Raw genomic sequence first — 22,684 nt, 5'->3', positions numbered from 1 at the left:
CTGCATGCACCCAAGGCACACATGCGTCACACACACAGACACTAAGTACAATAAAGTTTTAAAAATAGAGCTTGGGGCCGGAGACGTGGCTCGGCAGCTAAGAGCACTTGCTACTCTTGCAGAGGACGCCAGTTCGATTGCTAACACCCACATGCCACCTTTAACTCCAGTTAAAGAGGATCTGACCCCCAACATGATGAGAAAACATATATGCAGACAAGATAATCAAACACATACAAATAATATATAAAAAATAGGGCTGGAGAGATGCCTCAGAGGTTAAGAGTCCTGGCTGCTCTTCCAAAGGTCCTAAGTTCAATTCCCAGCAACCACAAGGTGGTTTACAACCGCCTAAGATGAGGTCTGCTGCCCTCTTCTGGTGAGCAGGTGCACATGCAGGCAGAACACTGTACACATAATAAATCTAAAAGTAAAAATTAAAAAAAAATGGTCGGGTGAAGGTGCATGCCTTTAATCTCAGTACTCAGGGGGATCTCTGAGTTCAAGGCCAGCCTGGTCTACAGAGTGAGTTCTAGGACAGCCAGGACTACACAGAGAAACTGTTTCAAAAAATCAACACAAGATGAAAATAGTAAAAACTACTTAGGAGTACACATGGGTGCACAGGCTGCTCCTCCTGAGGACCCACGTGGCTCACAAGCGTGTGTCACTCCAGAGTTCCAGGGAGCGGCTGTCCTCTGACCTCCGGGATACGAGGCATGCACACGGCACACAGACCTCCACTCAGGTGACCCCTCATAAGATAAAAAGAAACAAGATCTCTTTTTGGAAAAGAATTGTGTACAGCTTTTACAGTGCCAGGTTTGAAGAACACTACTCTCTGCAGTGACATCTCCTAAGCACAAGCCTGCACACTCCCCCGTGGTTTTTGGACAACTAACTGCGTGGGGTTTGACTGCACAGCAAACCACGAGTCTTTAAGGGAGTCCCCCTGCCTGCAGGGCCCGCACGGCTTTTCTTCCTGTGTGACACACAGACGTGGCATAGACTGTCCTTCTCAAGCCCTTTCCCACGGACGACAGGTCCTGCCCCGACGGCCCTCACCTTCACCCTCTCCTCCAGCTTTCCGAGGCGGATGTTGCCTTTCAGGATTTTGTTGAGGACGCCATGCTTCTCGCTTTCCAAACACTGAGCCTGAGGAGAGGGCAGAAATGGAAGCGTTATTGTAGCTTGCACAGAAAGTCCTACAGTTGCTTTGATTGTAGCACGCTGGCACAGAGCCTGCCCAGCATCTGTGGGGCCCCAGGCTCAAACCCTGGTACACACACAGGAACACACAGGCACACAAACGTACACATACTCTTACACAGACACACGCGCACACACACATACAAAATGTTTGCAGAGAGCATGCCTGCTCACAAACAAGCTCCACTCTGCCTAATTCCACCTGCCCCACTTTTGGACCTGTCACTCCCTGAGGGGCCCTGGGCAGAGCTTGGACCAACAAGGACAGAGAGCATCTCTCCTGGGTAAGAAAGCAGGATCTGGTCCCCTCAGGACACAGTGTAAAGCGCTTCAAACACTGCTCTCTCATAGCCGACCTACCGTTTCTGTAGTGGTGTGAGAAGGAAATTGTCCCGAAGAGGCTCAGGAACCTGATCCTTAGCTGGAAATGCTGTTTGGGAAAGTTATGGAACCTTTGCGAGGCGGAGCCTCACTGCCAGAAGTCCCTGGGTGTGAGCTCTGAGATTTTAGACCCTCGCCCACTTCTGGTTCACTCTGCTTCCTGTGTGTGGTTGGGATGTGATCTCCCAGCTTCCTGTCTGGCTGCCTGCTGCCATGCTTGCCATTATGGACTCTTCCTTCCATAAGTAGCTTTGGTCACGGTTCCTTCAATGGCATTCAAGGAATACTCGCTGTGATAAAGCAAGCTTGTGACCTGGCTAATTTGATCACAACAAAATCTAAGGGAATAATATAAACACACAACGCCCTTCTCAGACCAACAGGCGGGCACTATAGCCAAGAGGGACATCACGTAAACCAAGCAGCTGGCACTCATACCCAGATGGAAACAAGCTCCCACACACCATTAAGCTTTCAGCTGCTACAACTAAAGACAAAGGTGTGTGCCTTCCTCCTCAGGCGGTCTACCGGAGGCAGCTGGATTACCAAGAAAGAAGGATCCCACGGAGCAAGTTAACCAACCTTCCCTGAGCCGCAGGAAGAAGCACCTAGTTGGCAGCTGTCATGTCCGAGACGGCTGTGTCTCCCTCAGAAAGGTGTAAATGAAGTGGGTGAAACCAAACGGCGGACTGTTAAGTTACAGGTGGCCACTGGCCACCAGCCCTCACTGCCAGAGCAGAGTGGAGGCCCTTCCTAAAGACTGCAAGGCTGGGAGGATCGTGACGCCCAGCAGACAGCAGGGATGTGACCAGCAGGGAAGCTGGTATCGCCTCGTGTGGGTGACACGGGACCCTGAGTGCCCACAGCTTCGACACTCCCTCCTCCCCGGGGGCCACAGGGTCTGGGTCCGTCAGAGGCCCTGCTGACGAGGGGAGTCAGGAGAGCACCCTGCCCCTACCCTGTGCTGACTCAGTGCCCTGCCTTTCAGGCAGTACAAACATCAGGCGGCTCAACTTCCAACTGCTAACTATTTATACACAGAGTATGTGGCTCCCGCTGTATTTCCATGCCAGGTCCGCAGGGCTGAGGTGGGGGGCTGAAGGGGCCGTCTGAAGTCAGAAAGTATTTCCACTGCACCACAAGAGACGGTGACACTCTAAGTAGGGCTGAGGGTCCTGTTCCGGGGACCCCGTGTGCCCGGCCCTGGGACAGCATGGCTTTACTCTGACATTGCGTGGCGGACACAGGCTGGGAAGGAACGGCAGGTGAGCAGTTTTGCTCTTCACCTTCCGACAGGCCTTTGCTTGCCCCCTCAATAGCCCAGCGGGCACGAGGAAGGCCGGGGCACTAGGTGGGGCACCTCAGCACTGTGGCCTGACAGCAGTCTTTCAGAAGCCTGAGTCAGAAGACCTGAGTGGCTTCAAGGTTCTACCACGCTGGGCCAAAGTCAGGAAGGACTGAGAGATGCTAGACACGGGGCCTGGGAGGTGGCTCAATAGGTGCCCAGTGCAACAGAGACAGTTGTTGCTGAGCTCCACTCGTGTGCAGAGACACACATGGACACTCGCTCACCCCCGCACAATAACGTTAATTTTTTAAATTGCCAGTAATGTACAATGAGACTTGTTAGAGCCTGCCAGCCACTGTCACACTGTGAAAAATGCCGTGTAACGCTACGTACAGACGGTGTCAAGACACATCCAATTAACATTTCTTTTATTAAAAATAAGTAGCAACGCCCCTCAAGCTCCCCGGCTACTCCGACTGCGTCTTCAAAGCAAGGGCCCACTGTCCTGGGAAGTTCCTTCCCAGGACTTCCCGAAACCCTCCACTCCTGTCTCTAACTCACGATGTCTCCCTCCTGTCTTTCTCAGGACACGCTCTAGCCTCTGCCTTCTAATCCGACAGGCCAGCCACTGTGAGGGTGAAAACCCACACACACTTATACGCAGGGAAGTGTTATGTGTCCGAAACACCCGGAAGAGGCAATTCAGGTAAGTGAGAAGGCTTGTAGAAACGTCACCTGGTAGTCCGCCCCTTGGAGGCGACTCTGTCAGAGCCTGGGGAGGATCTATCAGACCTTGCTCAGTGCGCATGGCTCGACACAGAGCGGCTGTCTTCTTCGACCACGCGCTCTGCTGCAGGCATCTTTCTGAATCGGTGTGGGAATGTCTAGAACCGTGCCAGGTTCTTGCTGGCTGTGCGCTGCTCCAGCATCTAGGACACCGATAATTGACTTAATTCCCTTCCCTGCTCCTGCATCTGCAGGTGAGCTACCTATTTCCAGGAGCTTGTTCTCACCCTCCCTCGGTGCTGGGAGCCCAACCCAGGGCCCTGCACACACTCACTGCGGCGAGCACGGCCAGCGTGCCTGTGATCCTCCAGACTCATGTGCCGGAGGAGGCCATTCAGGCAGTGACTGGAGGGGTGTACAGATGTCCCCTGCTGCTGTGTGAGGGACACGGGGACCACCAGCCCGGCCCCACAGTTTGCCTTCTAAAACAACACTTGCTGGTACATGTTTTGGTGGAGCTGTAATTCCAGTACTTGGAAGGGTATGGAAGGAGGAACACAAGCTTGGGGCCAACCTCGGCTATGCAGCAATACCGTGTCTCAAAAAGAAAAGCCACTCTGTGGTGGTGCACACACATTTAATCCCAGCACTCAGGAGGCAGAGGCAGGCGGATCTCTGAATTCAAGATGAGCCTGGTCTACAGAGCAAGTTCCAGGACAGCCAGGGCGACACAGAGGAAGACTGTCTCAAAACAAACAAACAAATCAAAAATTCTTGCCCATGTTTAAAAGATAAAATTTTGGAGACTTTGGAAGTGTGGTTGAAATACTAAAATATGAAATTTTTTTCTTTAAAATATAGATTTGCTTTAAAAAGTCTTAAAGTCACATTTGCATATGAAGCTTAACTTTATATAACTTTGAGGAAACTCACCAAATATTTGAGATTGTCTCGCTCCTTGGTGACATTCTCTGCCAAGCCCACCAGGTTTGCCAGGTACTGGTGTGCAGACATCTCCTTCCCCATGGCTTTTTCCACTTGCTTTCTGAGGACGTCAATTTTCTTTTGGTATCGCCTGCAGAGGCCCACATGGCGGGAAAAGAAAACCTGTGAGCCTATGTACCTTGGGTAGAGTGTATATTATGTATACAAAACCACACACATATATGTACATTCGCTCATGGACACACACACATATACACAGACATATCATTGAGGCCTAGGCTGGCCTCAAACTTACGATACATATGTATGTATGATCTATATCTCATATGTGTGTGTGTGTGTACATGTGCGACAGCTGTAGGTGATCTCTAGCCAATTCCAGGCGTCTTATTCTCACCAACTTCCCATCCCCCCTTTGTGAGACAGTCTCACTGTGTAGCTCTGGCTGTCCTGGAACTCACTCTTTAGGCCAGGCTGGCCTCAGAGTCACGATGAGCCGCCTGCTGGGATTAAGGGCCTGTGCTTGGCAACCAGCTAATATTTAAATACCACACTGGGGCCTGGGGCGTGGCTCAGTGACAGTGCTTGGCTCGGATGCACAAGGCCCTGGGTCCCAGCCCCTGTCACCACAGAAATAATTAATTAAATGCTTCTGTTCAGCAACACACATCTTTTAAGTTTCAAGAAGCAGTCAGTGAATCTAATGTGAAGCCAGGTGTGATGACTGCGTCCAGATCCATGAACAGACTCAAAGGCCAACTGTGCTGGTGCAGGTTACAGTCCCCACACAAGGAAGACTGTGGGGACAGCGCAGCCCGGACAGCACAGTCTGGGTGCAGTGACTAGAGTTCCAGGCCAGCATAGCTTACAGTGTGGCTGTCACAAACAAACTGGGACTCACCAAATGCCTAGCAACAAATCAGCTAATTAAATAAATATCCTTTTCCTAACTTTTTGACTCATGTTCTAGAAGATATTTTTGAAGATGGGATCCAGATATAAAGGTGGGAGGGGGGTGTGCTGGGGTGCGTGTGCGTGTGCGTGTGTGTGTGTGTGTGTGCGTGTGTGTGTGTGTGTGTGTGTGTGTAAGGAAGAAAGGAGTTGGGGTAGAGGTGATCAAGATTCAGTGTATATATACATACATGACATAGTTAAAATAAAGCAGTAAATGTATATGTATTTAAAAACAAACAAAAAAGGAAAAAGAAAGGAAAGCAGGCCACAGGAACGCAGAAACAGGCTTTGAGGTGTTAAGAGACGCCGGGGCCCGGGGCCGCCCTGTGTGTCACTACCTCGCCCACAGACTGGGAGCCAGAGGGCCACAGGAAGGTAATTCTGTCCCTTGTTACTATTTCCCGTTTTATTGCCCCTACCAAAGAAAGGAAAGATAAAGGAAACAAAAGGAAGGTGAAGAGGAACTGGCCCGCGTCCACACGTGGGCACACGCGGCGGTACCTGTTTGCCTTGCGCGCGTGCTCCAGCTCGGCCTCCAGCGCCCTGTTCCTGGCACTCCAGCTGCTCTTCTCCAGGAGCAGGCTCTTCCTCTGCGCCTGCAGGGCGGTCAGCTTCCCCACCAGCCCCTCCAGCTCGGCGCTGGCTTTCTCTTCTTCCTTCTGCAACTGGCTGACGGCCAAGAAACGGCAGACACATACGTCCATGTATCCATATATATACATATACACATTTATGCAGTCATGTGCACAGCGCCTGTGTACGGTGTACGCGCACCCCGTGGATAGTACGTCAAGGAGACAGCGCACCCCTTCAGAGTGTGCGGGTCCGCACGCCCTGTGAACAGCGCACGCCGTACCCAGTACACCATGGTAGAGTGGACCCCATGCACAGTGCGCTGTGGGTGCAATGACCCTCGGGTGCCGTGCACCCGGGCACAGCGCACCACAGGCGCAGTGTACCCACGGAAACTCGAGTGGGACTAAAAGGGGGCAGGTGACTGACAGCCAGATTCCAGGCCCTGGCGAACACCCAAAAACCAAGAAGCAGCGACCACAAACAGCATCTGTCTCCTGTGTCCGTCTCACAGAGAGGGATCAAGCAGCCTCGGGAAGACGGGACCCCCTCACCTTTTCAGTTCATTGACAACTGCCATATGGACTTCTACCGTGATCTTGGTGTCCAGCTGTGTGTCGAGTTCTTGGCATCTGGCCTGTAAGCCCGCCAGCTGCTCCCTGCTTTCCATCAGCTGCTTTTCCTGGTCCTGAGACTTTGCCTCCAGGAGCATAAGTTGTTTGGTCACCTTAGAAACTGGAAAGAAACAAGATTACGACTTGGCACAGAAGACAGATTAAGATGTATTAGCCAGGCATGGCGGTACATGTGGGGGTCTGAGGCAGGAGGATCATGAGCTCTGATTAGGATAGGCCACATACAGACGTCCTATCTCAAAAAGCTATCCTAAAAATAAGAAGGAGAAGCAGGGCTATGGTGGCCCACACCTTTGATTCCAGCACTTGGGAGGCAGAGGCAGGTGGATTTCTGAGTTTGAGGCCAGCCTGGTCTACAAAGCGAGTTCCAGGACAGCCAAGGCTACACAGAGAAACCCTGTCTGGAAAAACAAACACAAAAAGAAGGGCGGTAGGGAGGTAGGCTCAATGAAATGGTGTTTGCCTAGCTGGCATAAGGCCCAAGACTGAGTACTAAAGGAAACAGCTTCCAAAGATGACCTTCCAAGGCTGGAGATGTGGCTCAGCTGGTGACTGTTTGTTTCGAATGCATGAGTCCCAGCTGCGATCCCCAGCACGGCGCACAAAAGCAAGCAAACAACACAAGCAGACGTGGTAAAATGAGGCAGAGGCAGCAGGATCAGAGGCCCAGGCCCATTCTCAGCAGGCTCTGAGGCCAGCCTGATCCACAGAGACCCTGTTTCAAAACACACAAACAAAAACAATAAGAGAAAAAAATATTAAAAAAAAATCTGCTGGAGAGTTTTACGTTAATACCAAAGGCCTATGCACAGAAGTTATTTTCCCTGTGTTAGCTTTCACTTAACATGACATTAACGTTCACAAAGACGACGCCAGCCCTCCACTCAGGCAGATCCCACAGCTGACTCCCTCAACTGTGGGTGGAAAATATTTTGCATCTGGGGGTGCTGACACAGCTCAGCTGGTGACGTGCTGGCCTCACATGTGTAAGGACTGGACTTCTATGCCCGGAACCCAAGAAAAAAGCCAGGAATGCTGGTGCACACCTGTCATCCCCATGCTGAAGACCGGTGGATCTCTGAGGGCTCCAAAGCCAGACAGCCCCAAGCCAGTGAAAGACGCTGTCTCAAGAAACAAGGTAGATAGCTCGTGCGCGATGACACCCAAGGTTGTCCTCTGGATTACACATACAGGCACACAGACACACACACAGTCTGCATCTATAACGAACATGTGGACTCTTCCTTATCATGCTACCCTAGACAGTATGTCCTAACAGCTATTTACAGAGAATCCATATCGCATTCGGCTTTATAGTTAGTCTAGAGCCGATCTTTAGCATGTGGCAGGATCTGGGTGGGCTATGCGTGGCTACCGCAGCACTTTAGAGGAGGGACTTTTTAAGGCTATGTATTTTGGTGTCCATTGTATGTGTGCTTCTGGCTGTCTGTTGGGTTCCATGGCTCGCTGCAATATTTCATTGAGACATATTAAATGAGATTGAATCTAGCCTTCAAGAAAGTGACTTCCCAAAGACTTCGGTGTCAAATCATACATTGATGTGCAAGCATGTATCAGGATTTGTGTCTAACTGAAAGAATTTCACTGTGATGACAGACTCCACACTAATGAGCTGTTCTTGGACACCTGGAGACACATAGGGGAAAAGCTAGTCCCGGGGAAACAGTCCACGATCAGTGGACTCAGGTCCGTGGGTTAGAAGGGCCTGAGCCACAGAGGTCCCTGGAAAAAGCTTGTAGAGGGGATTCCCGTTGGACTCATTAAACAGAACCTTGTGACCCGGCACCCGGACCGGAGGCCCAGCAGCATGAGCTGAACAGAGGCTGAAACAGAGTCTGGGAGTTTTCCCTGAGCTGGGCAGAACAGGGCAGCTCACAGGGCTCAGGCAACAGAGCCTTTTCAGGCTCCTGTCCTGTGACTCCTGTCTTCAAGGAGTAAAGGGTGAGTGTGCCACTATTTGGGGGGCTCAGAGTTGGTTTTAGTCAAGGCAGGAGAAAAAACTCTCAACTTGGCTCACTCAGAAGACCACTGTCATCTGCTAAGGTAGCCACAGGGAGGGCCATGCCAGGAGAAGGGATATTCACGGGAAGTCCTGGAAAGCCACAGCAGTTTAACCCATGATGTCCTTAGCCCCAGGAGGGGTGGGGCTATAACCCCTGCGCTGGGGGGGTACAGGTGGGAGGACTGTGATTTTAAAGGCACTCTGGGCTCTGTGGCCAAACCAGTCTACACAGCGGACCCTGTCTCACAACCCTGGGGTCAGGGATATCTGGTGATTTGAATATGAACGGCCCCCATAGGCTCAAATGTTTGAATGCTTAGTCACTAGGGAGTCGCACTATTTTAAAGGATTGGAAGGACTAGGAGGTGTGGCTCTGTTCTAGGCGCCAGCCTCCAATTCAATGTGTTCTTTTATAAGAGCTGTCCTGGTCATGGTGTCTCTTCCCAGCAATAGAAGACTGAGTAGGACAGGCTATAACTCAATGCGAAAGTGCTTCTTTCCATGCCCGGGGTGGCAGAGGGTAGGAAGGGAGGACAGTAAAGTTCTACTTGTTTTGTCCAGTCAATAAACATCTGTGCAAACAGTCTCGGGTCGTTTCAAAGGCTTCCTTCTGCAATCCTACCCTAGAGCCACTTCGGCTGACCACTTCGAGGATCAGAGGACACATGGGCTGCCTGCAGACCGACTGAGAATTAGAGGGATGGAGCATCTTAGAGTTCTGGAAGATATGCCGCCCGCCCGCCGTTTCCTGGGACAGCAGCGTCACTCACCTTCCTGGAGGTGTTCCTGCTGGGTGTCCCTGGCTTTGGTTTGCTGGATCGCCAACTGCTCTATCAACAGCTTGTTTTCATCTAGAACCAGCTCCGCTTGTGTCTGAAGCTGCCTCCTATGATTGATTCAAAAGATTAAGCACGGCCCTCAGGTTCTGAGAGATCACAGAAATACAGCACAGTGCGGGTCGACGCCACGTTAGTGACACAGCCAGTGCCGCCATGGGCAGTGAATGGGGGAGGGGACAGTGGTGATGCTGAATGACGATGCATCAGCAACTGCAGGAGGTGACGATGATAATGGACGCACGGAGGACAGAGACCTGCCATGTGCATGACACTCAGTGAGACAGTCACAGCGTGGCCACTTTGCTTTCCTATACTGAAGCATCCAATCCCTGCATGCAAATAACTGTTTTGAAACCCACAGGACATTTTGGGTGCTGGAGGGCCCCATTTCGCTTGGAAACCATTGAGTCATAATCAGCAGCACCTGCTCACGGTAGCCACACTTACAAGTCCCAGGATTCCTGAGGCCGAGAGGCAGGACTGCTGGAGTCCAGGGCCTGAGGGCTGGCCTAGACAATACTGTGAGACTTTAATCTCTCAAGGCATAAAAATGAATGGACTGCCAGTGAGGCTATTAAAAACAAACAAACAAACAAACAACAACAACAATCAAAAACGTTTTGTTATGACTTAGAAGCCTTTTCTTTTTTAATGAGAGACAGAAAGGAAGTAGATCCAGACGGGAGGGTGGTAGGAAGAATAAATAATAAATAAATAATAAAGATTAAAAACGAGCTATGAAAAAACTCATTAATAGCTTTGAAAATATCTTAAAACTATACAAACATACCCCAGCCTCAATCTTCCTATGAGAAAGCCGCCTATTTATTTGTGCAATGCACTGTAAGTTGTGTATCAGTTCAACTTCCAAATTCCAGCTGGAACGAGATCAAGAGCCTTAGATGCTGCCCCATTAAGTGTTTACTACCCACAGTAGTAAGGAGGTTGGCATCCATGGCATCTTTCGTGGCTAGGCAAGTGGTGAGACCCGGTTACTTCCCTTTGAATCGCTGACCAAGAGCATCCTGTGGCAACCCCTAAACAACCCAGGCTGATCTAGGGCAGAAGGCTGCTCTCTGACAACTGACATCTGGCCCTGTTGCTGAGGCCAACATCCACACAGCTCACTGTGCAGCAGTGGAACTGGTTTGGGCATAGAGCCTTCACCCCGTGTTCTAGTCTCAGCAGGCTACAGAAAGAGAAACCCTTTGCCTACAATCTGTCCGGCCTGCAAGACATGCTGGGGCATGATGGCACAGAACTTGTGGGAGCGGCCAACCCATGTCCGGTTTAACTTGGGAGCCCATGCCCTATACTGCCTGGACGGCCAGAAACCAGAGACCTAGGGTAGAATCAAACGTGACTGGGAAAAAAAATATCAATGATACTCTGCTATGCTGACAGAGTGGAGCCTTGCCCAGTCATGGTCACAGAGCCTTCCTCTGGCAGCAGGTGGGAGGTGGGTAGAGGCCCACAGCCAGTTATATGTAGAGAGTCTAAACTGGAGGTCCCCACAGGGACTGGGAGCCTCGTGGAAAAGGGAGAGAAAAGACTGTAGTTCTCAGAGGGGTGGAGGACACCGGGAGAACACGGCCCTCTGGATCAACTAAAGCAGGGCTCGCATGGGCTCAGAGACTGACGCGGCAGGCACAGGGCTGCATGGGTCTGCACCAGGTCCTCTGCATATGTTATGGCTGATAGCTTGGTGTTTTGTTTATTTTTGTTTTTAAGGATTTATTTATCATGTATACAATGTTCAGAAGAGGGCACCAGAACTCATTATAGATGGTTGTGAGCTATCATGTGGTTGCTGGAAATTGAACTCAGGACCTCTGGAAGGGCAGCCAGTGTTCTTAACCCCTGAGCCATCTCTCCAGGCCCATAGCTTGATGTTTCTGTAGGGTCCTAACAGTGGGGCAGGCATATCTTTGACTCTTTGTCTGCTCTTTTGAGATTATTTTCTTCCTATTGGGTTGCCTTGTCCAGCCTCAACAGGAGAGCTTTTGCCTTGTCTTATATCTTGTTTTGTCATGTTTGGTTATCTCTTTTCTGAAGAGAAAACAGAGGAGAGAGGGAAGGTGGGAGGAGCTGGGAGGAGTGAAGGGAGGATAAATTGTGGTTGGGATATATTATGTGAGGGAAGAATTTATTTTTAATAATTAAAAAAAAAGCTGAAAACCTGAGATTCAGCTTAACAGTGTTTTTCACAGCCCACTAAGCCTGAAGTTTCCCAGCCAGGAGAAACTAAGAATCAGAATGAAGAGAGTAGACGTGGACAATGAGAAGGTCCTGGGAACGGAGCAGAAAGATGCTACTCAAGAGTGAAGGGTGCTGTGTAGTAGAGTGGGCAGCCAGGAGGCAAGGGAGTATGAAGCTCACCCTTCCTGAACAGCCACCAGAGGGCAAAGGTCACGTGAAGAAACAGGATCGGGGAAAGGCAAGACCCAGGCATGGCAGCAGGGAGCAAGCTGCTCAAGCCCACCTCAAGGACATGTCAGTCACAATCTCAGAAGAGCCAGTCTGTCAGGCAACACGCACTCACTCCCAGATGCTTGGATGCTGAATATAGAAACTATTTTTTTTTTTTAAATCCCAGCGGAGGCTGAGGTAGGTAGACCTCTGTGAGTTTGAGGCTAGCCTGGTCTACAGAGTGAGTTCCAGGACAGTTAGGGATACACAGAGAGACCCTGTCTCAAAAAAAAGAAAGGGAAGAAAAGAAAAAAGAATAACAAATAAAACATACTAAACATTCCCAGGCTGGTGGTGTGTACCTTTGATTCCCATCAGAGGCAATCAGAGCCATTCGAGGATAGCCTGTGTGATGGCTAATGTTATGTTTTAAGTTTAAATTACTGTGCTTAGAAGAGTTATAAGCAAAAATGCCTCTAATCTGTAAGCCCCACTTGCCCAAGGACAGATCACTTCCTAGAATGGTGGTGCCCGTTCGTTGTCCATGTACGATACAAGCCATGTGTCTTGGCTTCTGAAAAGCAGCTTGATTGCCCCAGCTGCAGAGGATGTGCTTGGTCACTCGTAGGCGGGAGGTGTGTCCACAGAGGTGGTAGGCATTGTCAGGGTGTATGCCTGCTCCCAGTTGGATGAAAGTGCGGATTCCCTTTATAAGCCTCTGACTAATGTAATTTGGCATCATGCTCTGGGAATCCCAGGTATGGACCTAGCCAGTGTCCATTGTCCTGACCAGTATTTGATAAGGCTTACTTCAAGTTTGCTTTAAGATCTATGCCAGTGGTTTTAACACATGGTCTATACAGAGTTCTAGGCCAGCCAGCTAGGGCTACATAGTGAGACTTTGTCTCCGGAAAGGGGGGAAAAGATACTAGGTACATGTCCACTAAAATCTAATCATTTCTGTTTTCAGTCTCACCTAGAAACTGTCTCTACGGCTTTCACGGCTTTGTTGCTGTTGTGTGGAGGCGGGGTATCACACAGAGCGGAGACGGGGACAGGAAGGGGAGATGGAGAAGAGCACAGGGACAGAGGGGGAGGTGTGCAGTGACAGACCAGAGGCCTAATTCACAGCGCAGGTGAGGGAGCAGAGCCAGCCAGGAGGAGCCCCAGGCTGTGGCGCAGTGGGAGTGGGGCTGGCGGCACTGGAAGCAGGGCAGGAGAGCAGAGGCTTCACTGAGCAGCCTTAGCCCCATCTTCCTGTCCCCAAGCCACCAAGGTGTGCAGTGATGATGACTGTTCTGGAAAGGTGCTGCGTCTGAACACAACACAGACCGGCAAGGCAAATGAGCCTCTGCTTTGAACACCTATTTATTTATGTGCTCACTCATTTATTCTGATTTTTTCTTTCAGGGATACGACTTAACTCAGGGCCTCTGTTGGGAGCAAAGCGCTCTACCGCTGAGGACAGGCCCAAGGCCTGTAAATACCAATTTAGAGCTAGGTATAGTGGTACGCGGCTCTGAACTGAGCACTTGGAAAGATGGAGGACTGCAGAGTTCAAAGCCAGTTTAGAGCTACACATTGTGGCCTGTCTTCAAAAGCCGGAGTGAGGGATGTAATTCAGTGGTACAGTGCTTGCCCAGCACAGCCCGAGGCCCTGGGTTCCATCCTTAGCACTTCAAAAATAAAAAAATAAATTAAGTCCAATTTAGAAGCGTTTACTGGAATTGTATCTTATTCCTGTCTTTAAAAAATTATAAACTTTATTACTTTATTATCTGAAAACCTTGCAAACACATAAAAACATCACACACTAAAATTAACCTGGCTGTAAATTTATGGAGTGGACACTTTTTTTTTTTCAAGCCAGGGTTTCTCTGTGTATCCTTGGCTGTCCTGGACTCACTCTTTAGACTATGCTGGTCTCAAACTAAAAGCAATCTGCCCGCCTCTGCCTCCTCAAGTGCTGGGACTAACGGCGTGCACCACCACGTGGTCACGAATTATTAAAGAGATATAAAGCTAATAGTTTTTCTCGATCTAGTTATGTCATGGATCTTTTGGGTTTGGTTGGTAGATGGTGGTGTAATATATTGGATACTGAAAGTGTACATTTTAATTCGGTGCTCTAAGCTTCTATCCCAAATGCCTGTTCTAACTGCATAGAGGTTCACTGAGTTGTGTAGACTTTTAATAAAGTACTTAATTAAAAAACAACACCAAACAAAGTGCATTATGCATTTAGTGATGTCATGACATCTGTTCCTATTATTCTGTAACTTAGCAAATACTGGGCTGGAGAAATGGCTCAGAAGTTAACAGCACTGGCTGCTTTTCCAGAGGTCCTGAGTTCGATTCCCAGCAACCACATGGTGTCTCACAGCCATCTATAATGAGATCCAGTGTCCTCTCCTGACGTGCAGGCACACATGCAGGAAGAATGCTGTATACATACTAAATAAATAAATCTTTTTTAAAAAAGTTAGCAAACACCACTTGCCATTCCTCGCTGGTAAAGGGGCTGCTCTTATTTAACTCTTGGTACAATTCTTCATTTTCTGTCACCACTTCTTGAACTCGTATCCTCAAGGTTTTCATTTCTTCCTGAAATAAAATGCATGGAAACTGTCATGTACACCCACACCCTTAGCATCTGCTGCGATGCTGCTTCTTGGTGAAAGCAAACATAACAGCCATTGCTCTAGCCCCAGGCTCAGCCTCCACATCCCAGAGGCCCCACGTGTCCTCAGGGACACAGCTTCCTGAGAGGACATCCAAGGCACTGCAGTGTCGCTGCACACAGGGACAAAAAACTGTTGTGGATGTAAATTTTTTTGTTTTGATCCCAGGTGTAGGGTGTGGGACTGATTCAGATGTCTACAACATCAAACTATTTGCCTCGTGCAGGCTCTGAGAGGGGCCCTTTGCCAGCTGCAGATAGTTTAATTCTGAGGCTTCTGAGAGGGACTAAAAGCCAGAGCCCAGAGAGCATGGAGGGAGCTCCAAGAGAGAAGAAGGCTGCTGGTGCTCCCCCTGCTGCTTCTGTTGCTGCTGCTGCAGTCGGATGATGACAAAGTTGGGGATATCCTGAAACGAGGATTGGGCTTGCCCTAGGAACCCAACGACCCTAGCCAGCAGGAAGGAGCCTAAGAGAACTATGCCCTGTGTCCCCACTAATCTTTCTCTCCTATCCAGGACTGGGGTGTTGGAAGGGATTGGGGTGGAGAAGAGAGGAAGAGATATTAAGAAAGGTAAATAAAATAGTTAAAAAGTAATGCGAAGAAGTGGCGCCCAACGTGGAGTATACTTTTTAAATCTATTTTATTTGGGTTTCTTATGCCTCTTCTTCCCTTTTCCACCCCAATCCCTTTTCCCCACTAACCTTCCTCTCCTACTTGGTATGTTAGGGTGGAAAAGGGAGGAAGAAGCATAAGAAACCCAAATAAAACAGATTTAAAAAGTATGACAACAAAGCAGTTGGAGTTTTGATTAGTTGAAGCCTAACCTGACGCCCACTTTGCTGTAAGTGCTCAAAGTGCCAAATACTTGAAAAATTTAAAGGAAAGGATTAGAAAAATCAATCAATAAATAAACCAAAAGACCACAGACTGGAAGGTTTTCTTTGTTTAGATTTTAGAGGGAAAATTAAAGGGTTTTTTGGGTTTTTTTTCAAGGTTTCTCTGTGTAGTCCTGTCTGTCCTGGAATTAGCTCTGTAAGTAAAACAGAGTTTTATATAAAAAAAAATTTTTGGTCCTTTGGTCCTAGATGGAAGGTTGTGAGCAGGTAAGGGTGTTAGTGAGGGTTTTCTAACCGTGTCTGCACAGCACAGGGCCCCCAGCCCGGGGGGTCAGCTTCATCAGCCGGATACCATGATGCACGCGTTGTGAACAGACACAGGCTCCTGACCTGGGCCTGCTTCTGGTGTCCCAGCTGGCACTTACTGGCTTGTACACACCTTCGGTGGGAGCCGTGGGTGTCCACTTTTTTTTGGAATTCTCTGAAATGGTCTCCTGTTGACTCATTTTCGGGACAGGAATGAACCCAGGGCTTGGCATATGCTAGGCAGGAGCTGCATGTCCAGCTGTTTCTCTCTTAAAGCAATGTAGCCTGCACCTTTCCCTCCTCTCACCTCTGGCAGAACACACTCAGTAGCTGCCTGCAGTCTATATGGCTATTTTTAACTGCCTTGGCAAACTGAAGCCTTCAGGACAGCTGTTCATTTTTATTGGGTTTCATTAGAATACAGTCCCATCTATAGTTGCTGTCATGATCCACAGATCAGGCATCTGTGGACAGAAGCTGCATGGCCCACAAAGCCTGCAATACTTATTAACTGGGTCTTTAGAGAAAATGTGAATGGCCCTGATTTAATGAGTAACCAAATGGAAACTTTATTATTGATTTTTGACCTGTGAACACAAGATAATTTATGCTCTTAAAAATCCAATGTCCAGTAGCGTGTCATAAAACTCACGGGATGGAGCAGGTAGTGGGTTGCTGGTCTCTTAAAGGATTTGTCCCCCTCAGGACCTCTCACTTACGGGCCAACCCTTCTCTCCCTGGATCCTTCCAATGCGGACAACTACTTGGCTACATAATGAAGACGTCAGGAGTGTGTGTGTGAGGCATAGAAGGGCCTGGGGTGTCGATGATGCCCAGGCCTGGTCCAGTCACAGTTGGAATCATTGCCATTCTCAGGAAACAGGTGAACAAACAGAAATGGACAAATCCTTGTTCTAATATTGCCAATAACTGCGCCTCTGGGGTCAGCGCTTCCTAGGAGTTAGGGGCACTGTTTCCCTGGTCTCGGTGGCCCAGGATCTGCTCTGGTGGTGGTGTCCACAGCTGCAGGCAGGAATGACGTTCCGCCCCTGCTCTTCCTCTGCACCCCGAGGTCTCCCTTCATAGGGAGCTACCGCTCCCCAGACCACAGCTTCCCAAGGCCACTGCGTCCCTGCCCATCTGCTCACGCTCTGCCAAACACACATGCCTTCTCCCCACCTTCCCTCTCTCCTTCTCCCCCTCCCAGCCGCCCACCATGCTCCTTCTTCCTTCGACAAACGTTAGCGCAAACACCACGTTAGGCACATTTAGCTCCGGGCTGCTTCGGCGGTCAGAATGGTCTGATTTGATACAGCCTGTGTCTGAGACAGCTGCCAACATACCTCCAGGGTGGCGCTGAGTGTGTCCTTCTCTTTCATTCTGTCTTCATAAGCCAGCAACAGTGGTGACAGGTACTTTACATCCACCTAAGGGCGAGTAATGGAGTAAAAGAAGATTAACATACTTCTTCCTTTCTTTCTCTTTTTTTCTTCTTGGTTTTTCGAGACATGGTTTCTTTGTGTAGCTCTGGCTATCCTAGAACTCACTCTGTAAGCCAGGCTGGCCTCAAACTCAGAGATCTGCCTGCCTCTGCCTCCCAAGTGCTGGGATTAAAGGTGTCCGCCACCATGGCCTGGCTCATGTTTTTTAAAAGACAAAATGGCACACTTATTTGGAAATGGTTCTTAGTATTTGACCGAGCCAGATTATACAGCTGAGATTAAATAACTCTCACTTAGCCAGGAGGTAATGGCGTGCTGGAGGGCCTTGCTGCTGAAGATTGCGGCCTCCATGACTAGATAGCTCTCTGAGCTCAGCACAAGATGGAGGACTCCCTTCCCCCAGCAGGGCTTCCTACTATCTGCCTGTTCTTATTTGGAGGAAGTCCCTGAGCTTAACTTAGAGGTAGCCTCTGACACAGCTTCCTGCAGAATGTTCTCCCTCCATCACCATATGATGATCAGGTAGTGCGTCCCTGCACAGGCCGGTAGGACCGTGCTGTTTAATGCAAATGAAGTGTGCTGTGAGCACCTGTCAGAGGACCTTCTGGCTGCTCCCCTTTCCCTATATATTCTCCTTACCCTTGGAGTAAAGTTGTCTGCCACCCTGTCACTGATAATAGAAGTTTGTCATTTCTCTTGTGCTCACAGCCCTCCAAGCCCTGGCCCTGGCTTTGCTCCTCCTGCCCTCGTGGGCTGGAGGAAAGGGAAGACCCCCAGTGCAGCACACACCTTTAATCTTAGCTCTTGGGAGTCAGAGACAGGCAGAACTCTGAGTTCAAGGCCAGTCTGGTCTATTGAGCAAGCTCCAGGACACAGCCAAACCCTGTTTTGAAAATTAATTAATTACCATTCACTTACCAGCCAGGGGGGTGTGGGGCCCTTTGATGGGAGGCCTTCTATACGGGAACTCTGAAAACAAAGCACACATTGAAGACATAGTCAGCTCTGCTGTCTGAAGCTCCACATGGTAGACATTCTTAGTCTAGAACTAGAACAGGCATCACCCTTCTCTGTACATGTGTGTCTAAGCATGTGAAGTAATCTTAGAAGTGTTTGGCAGTGACACTCTCTTCCCCTAAATACCATAACATGTTTCCAAAACATTCACTTAATTAACATAATACTATATAAACATTAGGAAGGAACACCGACGCATAATTCAGATATCTCCAAATTTCTCCACATGAGGAGAAAATAAGGAAGGGAGGGAGGGAGGGAGGAAGGGAGGGAGGGAAGGAGGAAGGAAGGAAAGAAAGAAAGAAAAAGAAAGAAAAAGCAAGGAAGGAAGGTAGGAAGGGAATAAGGGACAAGGGAAGGGAGGGAGGGAAGAAGGGAAGAGGAAAGAAAGAGAGAAGACACTGACGTCCTCCTTTGGCCTCTTCATGTGTACATGTGCATGAGCACTTACACAGCTACACACACATACACACACACACATACACGAGTGTGCATATGCCCCTCCTCCCCAAAATAAATGAGATCACGCTCACATCTGGATAGAGTGACTAGGAAAATGTCATAGAAAATGTGGCATTTGCAAAGGTCCAAAGGAAAGTGTATGGAGTGTAGATGCAAGGATTAACCACAGCGGTGGATAAAGTTGTCACTGCACCCACGTGCTTTGCCCACCCACAGCACTACAGAAGGGCAGGGTCTAGGGAATGTGTTTGGATCAGGTGAACTCCCCAGCTTAATTTTGTTATTAAAAAGTTAACATTAGCTGGGCATGGTGGCGCACACCTTTGATGCCAGCACTTAGGAGGCAAAGGCAAGCAGATCTCTGTGAGTTCAAGGCCAGCTTGGTCTACAGAGCAAGTCCAGAATAGCCAGGGCTTGATACACAGAGAAACCTTGTCTCGAAAAAAAAACAAAACAAAACAAACAAAAAAAGGTTAACATTGGAGGGCTGGAGAGATGGCTCAGTGGTTAAGAGCACTGTTTGTTCTTCCAGAGGTTCTGAGTTCAATTCCCAACACCCACATGGTGGCTCACAACCATCTATAATGTAATCTGGCGCCCTCTTCTGTCATGCAGGTGTACATGCAGAGGGGCACTCATACACATAAAATTAATAAATCTTTAAACGAAAGTTCATATTGGGAGCTGGTGTGCTCATGCCTACAATCCCAGCACTTAGGAAGCTAGGGAAAGAGGTTGTTGCTTCAAGCTGAGTCCCTGCTTGGGCTGCAGACTGAGACCCTTTCTGGGCTCCTGGCTTCCTGGAGATGTAACAAGTCATGCTGTGCTGTAGCCCCTGAACCATGAGGCAAGATAAGTCTCTGCTCCCTTAGGCTGTTCCTATCAGCAACCTGTCATAGCCATGAGAGGAGAAACTAATACTTTCTTTGGATGGAATAATTAATTGTGCCTTTTTTCTTTCTTTCTTTTTCTTTTCTTAATGTTTTTAGCTGGCCATGGTAGTGTACATCTTTAGTCCTGGCCTTAGGAACCAGAGGCAGGTGGATCTCTGAGTTTGAGGCCAAGTGCAGGGATTAAAGGCACGAACTACCAAGACTCTCTCGAGAACCAGGGATCAATTCAACAGTACCAGACTAAAGGCAAAGCGGCTTTTTGGAGTTGGAAACATTACCTCTTCCTCAGACAAAGGCCTGAATTTTGTTTGGTAGCGACTGAGCTCTACGTTCAAACGATGGACAATCATTTTCAGCGCCTTGTTCTCATCCGCCAGGTCTTGGCCTTGCTTCCTTAGGCATAGTAACTCGGGAGTGATGACTGAAAAACATCCGCTTAATATTACAATACAACCAATCGTATCAAAGGCAGCAAGATTTTATGTGAACTACTAGTCAGTCTTTTGATCCCTTGCAGTGAACTGTTCGTAAATGAAAGTGTATAATAACTTATATAATTAATGACTTACAGGAATCAGTTATGACATTTAACAAAAATGATAGAGCAGAAAAAGTAAAAATTCAAAAAGCATAAGGGCACCATGCTTCTTCCTAACTATTACAACATCCAGATATCCATGTACAACAGGAAGCAGGCTCTCAGAATAAAGAGTGGGTCGAGGCCTGGCCCTTAGGAATGACGGCATGGGGACCACACCTTCCTGAGAGGATGGCTTTTCCTCCTCCTTCAGCCTCCTGCTGTCTTTTTCCACCCTCTTGAGCTTCAGCTGCAACTCCTTCATTTCCTGTCTCAATGCACTCAGTTCAAGGCTGAGGGCGTGGTTCGTGGCGTGGAGATGCACCGTTTCTTCTTTTAGCTCCTCAAACTTTTCTTTGGTTATCTCTGCGTATCTTTGATGGACTCTACCAGCTACATCTAGAGGGTACAGAGGAAAGCCGACACAATTAAAGCAACCGCCTCACATAAAAAAAAAAACAAAACAACAAAAAAAAAAAAACAACAACACTTGACAACAATGTGAACAACTAGTTCACACTGGGCCTAGGGCCGTGTCCCTGGTGTCTGAAAAGACTAGGTGTCCAGGGGAAGGGACAACGGGCAGCAGGTAGAGAGGCGGCAGGCCAGCGGAGTCCATGAATTTTAGGAGGCAGAGAGGAGCTTTCACACTGCAGGCTTAGCACCCTTTTGACTATCAGAGTGACCTGGTAAGCTTCTAGCCCCCACCAGCTCTAAGGCTGTGGGTGATTTCAAACAGTTCTGAGTGACAGCAGAGGCTGCCTGGCTTTGCCTGTAACCTGCTCAGAGCCTCTGGTGAAGGCCTTGATTTACGGCTGTACTTGATGACCACGAAAGCTCATAAAGCAGCTTGCATACTGGATAATGTCATTCAGGCCTGACCCCATGTTCCAAGCCCAGGTCACTTGTGTTTGGCTCAGGATAAATTACCTGTTATTCCCTGTGAGGTGAGAGCGCAGTCTGCCAGCAGAAGCCACAGCTCCTGGGTAGTGTGTGTTGGAAGCAGGTCGCTACATAGAGTGGGTACTGCCCAGCAGTGGACCTGCCGACTAACGAGACAAGTGTGTCTCTCACTTTGGCTATCAGAAAATGGACCTCAATGAATGGGAAATTCCCTCAGGAATCTCATGCTGGGAGAAGGACAAGGCTGAGGCTAGTACACCCAGAGAAGGAGCCTACCTCCCAGATGAACTTCACACGTAGCTAGGCCTCTACTTCAAACCTAGCGTTGTGTCAAGACCCTGAAGCTGGACTTGTGTGTTCGGGGGGCGGTCACTGGAACTCTTTGTCCCTCTTCCTAAAGTGGGCACACTGAATACATATTTTTCTTCTTTTCCATATGGATTTGGCTCCTTCATTTTATCATTATTGTTGTTGTGTATACATGATATGTGTATGTCAGGTGTGAATACACGAGTACCACAGTGTGCACGGAGGTCTGGGGATCCTACTTTGAATCTCTTGCATGTCACTGTGATGGACTGCCTCAATTCAGACAGGCTGCACAAGGCACTGCTGCCAATGGACAGAGAGCCTAAGACCTAGAACTTAGGGCACGAGTGCTCTCTCAGAACACAGAACCAAGATCCCCAAGAGAGAGCAAACACAGCTAATCCAAATTAAAGACACAATAAGACTTTCAGGTGAGTGATGGGAGACAAAACAGATCCAAACTACAAACCCACTCTGAACGCGACTGCAGCTTCCCCAGCCATATAGGAGGGCGGCCCCACGAAGCCGAGCCTGCAAACTGAGCCCGTTTGTACATACCGACAGGCTGGCCTCAGGCACATCCTGTGAGGCCATCTCCCACACAAGAACTCAGCGTGTCCCTCCCTCACCCCCGGCCCTGAGCTCTTCCCACATATCTACCCTCACCCCCATCCCCCCACCCCCTGGCCCTGAGGTCTCCCCACAGATCCACCCTCACCCCAGACCTAAGCTCTCCCCACAGGCCCACCCTTAATCCGATTAATACTCAGTGATTAACACCTTCACTTCGGGAACCTAGTCACAGGGGCAGCCGCCAGAGCCTTCATGGGGAGTTGTAAACTCTCCTTCAGGCGAGACTATTCTAAGTACTCTACAAACACTAAGCATGCCCATCACAGTGAACCCCCAAAGGCCACCAGTACCTGGGGAGGGAGGAGGCTTCTCAAGCAATGGTTTCTCATCCTAGGGAGGAAAAGGCAGAGTGTGAGAGTGTATGAGCATCAGGGGACTGGCACTGGGTGAGGCCTGCAGGTAGAGGCAGAGCTTCCTCTTGCCTTGGCTCCTGAGGGTCTTTCTCCATCCCCTTGAGTTTAACCCTCACGCTTTTCTTTCAGTTAAACAGCACACACTCGGGGCAGCCCCTCCTGGAGGGCTCCCCAGCTGGCTTCTGCTCTGGCCTATGTGCTCAGTGCCCGCATCTTCACAGAAGGTCCCTTCCCTTTGTAAATAAAGCTTGTGCACGGCGGCGGTGAGTGCAGGGCAGTGATGAGAGGGT

The 22,684-nt window shown here is 49.2% G+C and overlaps 1 protein-coding gene across 1 annotated transcript in view; it reads right to left on the bottom strand.

Moving 5' to 3' along the window:
* Cep89 (centrosomal protein 89) overlaps positions 1-22,684 on the bottom strand; it is a 44,100-nt gene that overhangs the window by 4,571 nt on the left and 16,845 nt on the right. Inside the window, exons 7-17 of the mRNA XM_055595054.1 lie at positions 22,332-22,371; positions 20,377-20,595; positions 19,898-20,040; positions 18,166-18,216; positions 17,149-17,232; positions 14,483-14,586; positions 9,505-9,620; positions 6,631-6,811; positions 6,005-6,172; positions 4,538-4,679; positions 1,066-1,155 (exon numbers count right to left, since the gene is read on the bottom strand). Of these exons, the coding sequence (XP_055451029.1) occupies positions 1,066-1,155; positions 4,538-4,679; positions 6,005-6,172; positions 6,631-6,811; positions 9,505-9,620; positions 14,483-14,586; positions 17,149-17,232; positions 18,166-18,216; positions 19,898-20,040; positions 20,377-20,595; positions 22,332-22,371 (1,338 nt within the window). The remainder of the gene's footprint in view (positions 1-1,065; positions 1,156-4,537; positions 4,680-6,004; positions 6,173-6,630; positions 6,812-9,504; positions 9,621-14,482; positions 14,587-17,148; positions 17,233-18,165; positions 18,217-19,897; positions 20,041-20,376; positions 20,596-22,331; positions 22,372-22,684) is intronic.

Source organism: Psammomys obesus, unplaced genomic scaffold (genome assembly GCF_907164565.1).
Source record: "Psammomys obesus unplaced genomic scaffold, mPsaObe1.curated_primary_1811, whole genome shotgun sequence".
Taxonomy (NCBI): Eukaryota; Metazoa; Chordata; class Mammalia; order Rodentia; family Muridae; genus Psammomys; species Psammomys obesus.
This window is presented reverse-complemented; position numbering and strand designations above follow the sequence as displayed.